Raw genomic sequence first — 9,522 nt, 5'->3', positions numbered from 1 at the left:
ACAAAGCCTTATACACAATATGGCGTGTGTGTGCCTATTGTGAAACGCTATGCGTAACCTCGTTTTGTGGTCAGCCTTGCAGCTTTGTGTGAAACCATAAAGAAATGCAGAAATCTTAGCCACACCTTATAGAATAGCCCATATTGGCAGTGTATTTTCATCTTATCTGCTCCTTTGGTTCTCTGGATAGAGCGGCTAGTTTAGAAGGCCTACTTGTGCATTTCCTGAAGTAGTATGAAAGTTTAAATGTGAAATGTAACCCAACTTCATTTTTGGAAATTCTTTTATAGAAACTGCAAAAGTGGTAGAAAAACAGGCAGTATTAAGCAGTGGTTCTCAAAGTGTGGTTCAGAGACCCCCAGGGGTTCTTTAGGAGGTGACACATAATTAAGAACCAAATTAACCATGTACTGTAACTCAAAGAGTGTGCCATTCGTACACTCTCAGAGTTAAATTAAGACTGAGGATTTTACAGTGCAGATTGGTATCAAATGGTATACAATTTTAACAAATGAGGTCCGTGGCCTAATTCATATCCAACTGGGGGTCCTTGAAATGAAAATGGTTGAGAATCACTGCTCTGCGCTGTATGTAGGACAAACCACATGATCTCTGAGGGATCCATTTCTCGTCTTCTGCTTTGATAGAGGAGGAAGGAGAAGGAAACATAGGCATGGAGAGTGTTTCTCAAAGTGGGCTCCAGGGACCCTCAGGGTTCCTTGAGGGGGGGTCCAAATGGTCCCTCACATGTCTATAACTCTGAGAGTGTTATCTCTACACTCACAGAGTTAGGGGATGGGGAGAGAGAGTTAGGAGAGAAAGACAGAGGAAGGAGGTAGGAGAGCGGAAAGGAGGAGTGAGGTAGTTGGCAGGGACCCGTCCTCTCCCAGCTGTCTCATACATAGTTTGTACACAAGCAGTGTCCTGTTACGTCCACACTGTCCTCCCTGCTGCCAACTGAGCACTTTCCAGTTGCGTGTGTGTGTGTGTGTGTGTGTGTGTGTGTTTGAGTCCAATCTTCGTGCTGTGTGGGTGCGATGTGCATGCATGCACGCACGCCCGCCCACCTGTCCTGTCTGTCACGGGGCGGGGGACAGCTGCGGTGTCCGTTTGGCGTCAGGCTGCCACGGCGACGGACATCCATCACTGGACGATGTCCAGCTGGTCCACACACTTGCACACACACGCGCACACAAACACATACTCCTATCCATCAGCTGCCGTGGAAAGATTCCTAAATAACACACACACACACACACACACACACACACACACACACACACACACACACACACACACATCCATACATTACTCTCTCTCACTCTCACTCTCTCACACACATACACACACGCATTCTGCTTTGTTTCACTGTATTGTTCACAAGCAAACAACAATACATTAACGAAGTAACACGCACAGACGCGAGCGCTGTGCTGATACTCACACAGGCCCTCATGCCAGTTCGTTACTCAGTTAATAACTTTCCGTGTAATTGCGAAAGTGAATTTTAAATGGTGCAACTTGACTGGGTGTCTAGACACCTTGGGAGGCGGGACATTGCTGCCAGCGGGCAATGACTGAGGAGGTTTGTCCGCTCGGTTGACTGACGTGGCGCGCTGTCCAGTCCCACTGAAGCTGAGGCAGTTTCACGAGGCAGGGTGTTAGGGCGTTAACAGCTCCCCGCGGACCTACCTGATTTACTAGGGGGTGAAGTAAGTGTGTGTGTGTGTGTGTGTGTGTGTGTGTGTGTGTGTGTGTGTGTGTGTGTGTGTGTGTGTGTGTGTGTGTGTGTGTGTGTGTGTGTGTGTGTGTGTGTGTGTGTGTGTGTGTGTGTGTGTGTGTGTGTGTGTGTGTGTGTGTTTTATGAACAGTGGGCAGGGTCTCCAAACCTGTAGATTTAGGGCATAATTATTCTCACTCTTTTCCACCCTCCCCGTATTTCCTTCCCTGCTCGCTTTCTCGTCTTACTTCCCCCCCTTCCCTCAGTTTACATGTTTTTCTCAGCACACCTCTGTTTCTGTTCCCTTATTTCCTCCCCAGCTCCCCTCATTCTTGCCTCTCTTGTTTCTCATTTTTATACTTACAGTATACACTGTTCTCTCTCTCTCTCTCTCTCTCTCTCTCTCCCCCCCGCCTCTCTCTCTCTCTCTCTCTCTCTCTCTCTCTCTCTCTCTCTCTCTCTCTCTCTCTCCCCCCCTCTCTCTCTGAGTTAGCCCCCAGGGCTCTCTCACTCAACAGGGGACTTAGCCCACGTGCTGCAGTCCACCTGGGACCTCTATTAAAACCTCATTTATTAACACTTTGTCAGGCATACGCAGTACACGCACGCACACACACACACACACACACACACACACACACACACACACACACACACACACACACACACACACACACACACACACACACACACTAGTGGGCACCCAATGCAGATGAATACGCTGGCACATACACACAGACACAGAGGAATATTTTAGGTTTTCTGTTTGTAGGAGCTTATTTTTTCTTACATGCTGCTGCTTAACAGTTTCTTCGTTCCCCTTATCTCTTTTCCTTGCCTCTCTTCTCGTCTTTTCCGCAGTTTTCTCTCTCAGGTGGGAGGCAGCGTGGACCAAATCGGGAGTGTAGAGCTGCGACGTCGCGTGGAGAGCCAGGTTAAGGCCAGTGGTGTGGATGAACTGGCCAGGACCCTGGACACCAGCACAGAGACCCTTAAACTCATAATAGATGGACTGACGCAGCCGCCCGGCTTCGACATACGACAGGGTATGAGAGTCTTCCTGTCCCCAAAAACACTGTATTTTCACGTAATAGTAACCAGCCTGGTTATTCAAGCATCACTGGACGCTGAATGTCCGTCACTTGGCCACTGAATTGCATCTTCTTCAGGTTTTGGAATGAATTATGGTGTGTGAATTGGTGTGTGAAAAGCACAAAGTGACCACCAAGTTGTTGCTTGCTGCTTAAAAAACAAAAACAAAACATTACATATGAGGCTACATTGTTGAGTTTTATAATGCAGTCTGGAAGAAAACATGAAAAGCATAAAATGTCAGACCTAAAATGTTCCATAAATATGGTGCACGTTTAAGTCTTTTCGTCCTGTTCCAGTTGGACGATCTCTCTGACCTCCACTGGTCTTTACAGGTCCCTACTGGCTGGCGGAAATCTGGCCTCCATGTCGGCACTTCTTGAGTAACTGTTCAGCCGGTCAGCCAGTTACAATGCTTAGTGTCTTTTCTCCTGTCTATATTATAATAGGCATGTCCTGCAGTGTAACATCATACGGTCCCATAGTGTCCAACAAAGGCCTGCAGTGTGCACTTTCAGACCTGCTGTAATGGCTCTAGCAGACTGTGGGTGGTTAGATAGAGGCTGTCTCTACTGTCAGACACATGGGAGATCAACACAGACTTAAGCCTATGTTATACTTAGTTGCACACCGGTGTCGTACACCGATAACAGCCAAACTAGAAGCTCTCAACGCGTCACAGTGTGAGCGTGTATCAGGCATTACAGCACACACAAATGCACACGTACATTGCACACATACTGTACACAATATGTTGTCTGCTTTTCTCATAGACTCTCAGACTTTTATACAAACACAAATTGTTTCCTCTGACTGACTCATCCCTCTTTCAAGTTTCCACTTTTGCCACACTTGTTTACATGACCCATGTGTGATTACCTGTGTGTGTGTGTGTGTGTGTGTGTGTGTGTGTGTGTGTGTGTGTGTGTGTGTGTGTGTGTGTGTGTGTGTGTGTGTGTGTGTGTGTGTGTGTGTGTGTGTGTGTGTGTGTGTGTGTGTGTGTGTGTTCCTGTATCCATCTGGGTCCTGTGATGAGCACATTGTTTTCAAAGTTAACATTGCAACAGACTGTTAGCCCTGAAGTCAGAGAAAGTCAAAAGAGATAAATAGACACGAGAGAGAAGACGACAACAAACTCTTGGCAGATGAGTTTTTAGTTTAAAATGCCATTTCTTTCCCCCAACGTCGACATCCGATCGGCCACACGCGCGGTCGCTTAATGGTGTAATTGTTGCCAGCCCTAGTTTCTGAGCCAGTGGCCATTCATGCGGATCGCCATGCGAAATAGAAAATGCAAAAAGCTGGGGTAACACTTGTGTTCGGCCAGCAGGCTCGACTGACCACTTGTGTTCCTCGGGAAGAAGGGATGCGGCTTACGGGTTCATCCCCGGGTTGGGCCGATTGGGTTTCAACCCACAGCGGCGCGGCCTCCCGGCCTCCCGGCCAACGCTCAGCTGAGCAAACAGATGGGGGGCCGGGGCTACCGCGTGAAATCAGTGCTACGGGGAGTATAATTGGACGCGACTATTTCCTGGAGCTCCCTTGTTTGTGTTAACGCCACGGAAAGGAAAGGATCTCTCGAAAAACAGCCACCCTGAACGGAAAGCGGAGCGGAGGAGGCGGCAAGCGAGGGAATGTTGGAAGTATGCGGTGGAAAGGATCGGGTTGCCGCTAGAAATATGATTTCTGTTCATCATCCTTTCTGTCCCCTCTCTCCTCTCTTTCTCTTCCTCCCTCCCTCCATCATTTTCCCACCACGCTGCCGGCACACATTTCATGCCCTCATGTCTCATCTCTGTCTTCCTTCCCTCCCTCCCTTCATTGAGTCTCATCTCTTTCGCTGCCCCTCTCCCCCACCTCCCCCTGTCTCCTCTACCTCTGCCTTCCCATCCCTCCATTCTTCCTTCTTACTTCCACGTACTACTTTTTCCTCATCTGTCATTACTCTCAGTTTCTTTTTCTCTCCATCGTTCTCCGTCTTAGTCTGTCTCTCTCTTTATTTATATCTCTCTTTCACATTGGTTCTCAAAGTGGGGTCCGGGGACCCCCAGGGGTACTTGAGGGGGTTCCAGGGGGTCCCCAGCTAAATGATAGAGTTAGGAACCAAATGGACCCTTATGGGTCTGTAACTCTGAGAGTGTACAAATGAAACCAAATGGACCCTAACGGGTCCATTTGGTTCCATTTGTACACTCTCAGAGTTAAATTAACATTGTTTTTACAATATAAATTGGGGTCCCAGAGATAGAAACGCCATTAAATGGGGGTCTGTAGCCTAATGCTTGTCAAACTGGGGGTCCTTGAAATTAAAATGGTTGAGAATTACTGCTAGAGCCGTACAAATCTTCTCTTATGGGGGTCCCTGGCATATCTTTTCAAATGGGGGTCCGCGGGCTAACAAGTGTCAATTTGGGGGTCCTTGACATGAAAAAGTTTGAGAACCACTGCTCTTTCACATTTCCTCCCTTCACCCCCCCCCCCTCCCCCCTCCCTATCTTTCTGTATCTCTCTCTATCCCTCTCACTCTCTCTCTCTGTATTTGTCCCCCTCTCCCTGCAGGCTTTGAGCAGGCAGACTTTAAGCGTGGCGTGGTGCACATGAGTGACGTGAGGGTGGGCGCCGTGCTGACGGGTCGCGTCGACAACACCACGCTGTTCGGGTCCTTTGTGGACATCGGCGTGGGCCGCGCGGGCCTCATCCACAAGAGCTACATCACCGCGGCCAAACTTCCCGCCGACAGCCGCCGCCGCAGCCTGGCCCTGGGTCCTGGCGAACGCGTGGAAGTGCGGGTGCTCAGCGTGGACGTCCAGAGGGGCCGCATCGGCCTGGACCTCATCAGAGTACTCCGATAAGAAGCACCTTGGTGAGGTCAGAGGTGTGTGTGTGTGGAACACATGGTTATTCTCATAAGAGAGAAAAGAGGGCAAGACTTTTTTTTTGTTTACGCAGGGAATAGCAGATCTACAAGTTCCCAACGTGCTCTTTGTGTTGTAAGCTTAAAGATCTGCTATTTTCCCCTATTTTTCATATGACGAAGTACTGTATAGCAGTGGTTCTCAAACTGTTTCGTGCCAAGGACCCCCAAATTGATATGTATGTGGCCGCGGACCCCCACCTGAAAATATGTTTTGCCAGGGACCCCCAGAAGCAAAGATTTGATGTTCACGATTTTTCAAAAATAGCAGATCTACAAACTCATAGCGCTATGAGCTTGTATATCTATTTATGAATAGCCAAAGTATAAAAGGTTAAAGTGGTTAATATTATTGCGACGCTATATTAACTAATTTTGCTGGGGACCCCCTGGTACCCCCCCAAGGACCCCTGGTGGTCCCCGGACCCCACTTTGAGAACCAACGCTGTATATCGTTTAAGTGTTTAGCTCTGAGAGTGTATGGATACGTTAACACTGAGGATTTTACTTTGTACTTATTTTCAAATCGGCACCTCATTTAGGCTGGGGGAAGCTTTTCATTCAGACGGTTTTATGGGAGTCAACCCATTAACAGAAGCATTATAGGAATAGTGTGATCCTGGACTAGATCCTTACTGTCGGTTCTAATAAGGAAATTTAAATGAGTATGTGCCGAGTGTAAGAAATAAAATGTCAGCCTTAAAATAATCCTCCAGATGTTGGATTTAGAATCCAACAGTTCCAGAGCTAATAAAAAGTAAGAAAAAATGCTGCTTTTCAAATGGTTCGTTTATACTGGTTTAGACCACTCGTTTGTACATGTGGTTTATGATTATAATTTTTTGTAGACCTTTTTATATAAGGTGAGTGTGTACCTTCTAGAATGTGTAGACTCTAAAAAGTGTGCTCAGCCATAACAGGTCAAAAATAAAAATGACTGTGACTCCGTTTTCTCCTCATTATGGTTTTTGAATTTGGATGACATTTCTCAACTCCCTTCCTGCAGCTTCTCCTCTTTCATTTACCTGATGAATAAGCCAAATGGATGTCCTGTACTCAGGAGGAATGATAATAAGTAGGGTGAAGACAGAACAGTTTGAGAGGACAGGAGGGTTACGGGAGAGAGGAAAAGTTGAGAGATGGGAGGAAGAGGGCTGGCTAAACGACACCACAAACGACCCAACAACACAGGAACACATACACAGTGAAATCCTTAGTGTTCATTTAAACCCCATTAAGGCCGGAAAATATAGCACTTTGGTTGGCTATTAAAAAAATAGCAGATATAGAAGCTTGAGCTTTGAGATCTGCTGTTTTTGAAAAATCTTGAAAATGTATTAAAATGTTATTTAAAGTGAACATTTTTTACTCAAATCTTTGCTTCTGGGGTTCCATGGAACAAAATATTTTGAGATGGGGGTTCGGTGGCCAAATCCATGTAATTATGTGGATCGTTGACATGAAAAAGTTTGAGAACCACTGATATAAAAACATATGTTTTTCAGAAAACTGTTAAGGTTTAGAAGACATTTGTAGAATCAGCCTCAGGTCTTGATGGGTTAAGTCAGAGAGTGTATACAGTAAATGGAACAAAATTGACGTATGTTAGGGTGCATTTGTACACTCTCTGACTTGAATGAACACTGAGGATTAGTGAGTGTAAAAGAAAGAAAGTGGGCTACAGTGAGAGAGGGAGAGAGAGAGAGAGAGAGAGAGAGAGAGAGAGAGGGATGGGGGTGTATCTCCTAGACTCCAGGAAAGGCCAGAGGCGTTTTGAGGCGCGGTCCCAGACATAATTATCCCAGGACATACTCTGTGTCTCTTAAGCACACACGCACACTAATCAGCCGCTTCAAAATTAATCCCAGACTCCCTCTCCGCATTATCTCATTTGTTTGTGTTTATGAGACTGGGATAAATACAGAAATACATGAAATATGGTTCTGAGAAAGCCCCGGGTCCCCCTTTTGCGCTAAACCTTACCCAGTACAGAATACCTAATCACTGGTATGGCTGTTTTCTCACTCTCTGCCCCGAGGGTGAAGAAGGGAATAATATGCTACGTACACAAACACAAGCACACAGAGATGCTCCGTCAGAGGTAACCAGAAGTGGCAGTTTGCTTGGTGCTGATGAGAGCAGACTGCACACCCACAGGCCGCCTGGGTTAACGTACTCCACCGTCGTGTTCTGAGCGATATTGGGTTTCCTAATCAAAATGCCCCCATTGGCATTGACTTTGACTTGATTTGGCAAGTTGTTATCCTCAGCAATTCTGTCTTATTTTGTTGTCCCATATCCCTGCTTCTTATTTTGTATCAGTTTTGTTTCCTTTTTTTTTATTATTCTTTTGGATAAAAAAGCACAAACACGGCTCAACCCAGCATCGTTCCTGCCTTGTGCCTCGCGCACCAAATCTCCCTCCCGCCTGCTAAAACGTGAGCTCGCAGACAGGACGGGCAATCTGGCAGACGGCTGCGCTAATGGTCCTCGGAGCCGCGATGGGGGCGTGGATGTGAAACTGAGCGGCTGTGGGCAGTTGGTTGCCTTGGCATCTCTCGTCCTCCGTTCCGCTGCGTCTGCAAGCACCGCGTCATGGGGTGAGCTCAGGTGTACTTTGAGATGTCTGTAAAATACAAGCAATGGAAATTGACACCGTGGAATAATACTACGATATGAATTTCATTGAAATGTCATTGAACATGTTTCAGTCATTCATCGTTATACCAAACGCCCCTCTCAAGTTGTTTTAATTAAATTTTAGGCACAATATTGATGGAGAAAGGGAGAGGAAGTGTTGAAGGGGACACTGATTTTAGAGCACCCCCAGCAGCACACAAGTAAATCTGCTCACAACTTCCGCCGTCTCCCGCCAACATGAGATTGGCTGGAGACTATGGGCTCTTGTTACTCCCTGCTGTCCACTCTGGATTCTATGACCGTCCATTCATCTCTCCCATCTCTGTCCCATAGAGACGTACGCAGGCAGCTACAGTACAGTACAGCCTTACACGCAGCTCACAGCTCCCTTATTCGCTAGCTATCCGAGCTCTCTGTGTTACACCTGTGATTGCCACAGTGGGATTGCAGTGGTGAGCTGTGGTGGATAAAGTACTCATATTTTGTTATTTTGTACTTAAGTAAAAGTATCAATACTGCAATGTAGAAATACTCTGTTACAAGTAAAGTCTGGAATTAAAAATTGACTTCAGTAAAAGTACAAAAGTATTGGTATCAAAATGTACTCAAAGTACCAAAAGCATAAATTACTCATTATGTAGAATGTCCCGTTTCACAAGTTTTCAAATGTATAAAATGAAAATAGCAGATCTACAAGCTCACAATGCGTCGCAACGCGATGATTGACAGGCAAAATCCCTCAACAGCGACACCCGCAGGCAAAGATTTATTTTTTCATTGCAGTTGAAAAGGCTTTAGAAATTTGAGAGAAAAACACCTGCCATGGATCAATGGAATGGATTTTTTTGTTAAAACTTTTTATACACGTTTGAAGGACCATGACAAAGACTTCTAATGTGTGGTAAAACTGAACGTCATGAAACCTTTAAGTACAGTAAATGTACCTAGTTACTTTACACCACTGGTGGTGAGCAGCCAATCCTCTCCTTTCAGCAACAAATAACTAGAGGAGTAGCAGTGTCACCACTGAGAAGAATGAAGTCTCTCCCACATGTACTGTATAGGTTTTGATAGAAAAAGTATTTGACTCCAGCTGTGGTCCAGACACATTGATGATGACTATACTGTTTGTACAGCCTGAAAGGTTGTCTACCTT

The 9,522-nt window shown here is 46.2% G+C and overlaps 2 protein-coding genes across 2 annotated transcripts in view; one reads left to right on the top strand and one right to left on the bottom strand.

Annotated features, from left to right (window-relative positions):
- Positions 1-6,641, top strand: part of srbd1 (S1 RNA binding domain 1) — a 91,791-nt gene extending 85,150 nt beyond the window's left edge. The window contains exons 20-21 of the mRNA XM_084076588.1: positions 2,582-2,766; positions 5,372-6,641. Of these exons, the coding sequence (XP_083932714.1) occupies positions 2,582-2,766; positions 5,372-5,664 (478 nt within the window). The 3' untranslated portion in view covers positions 5,665-6,641. The remainder of the gene's footprint in view (positions 1-2,581; positions 2,767-5,371) is intronic.
- Positions 1-9,522, bottom strand: part of LOC311059179 (uncharacterized protein) — a 431,271-nt gene that overhangs the window by 176,080 nt on the left and 245,669 nt on the right. The window lies entirely within an intron of this gene.

The sequence above is a fragment of the Gymnoscopelus microlampas genome, assembly GCF_963454915.1.
Source record: "Gymnoscopelus microlampas genome assembly, chromosome: 13".
Taxonomy (NCBI): Eukaryota; Metazoa; Chordata; class Actinopteri; order Myctophiformes; family Myctophidae; genus Gymnoscopelus; species Gymnoscopelus microlampas.
This window is presented reverse-complemented; position numbering and strand designations above follow the sequence as displayed.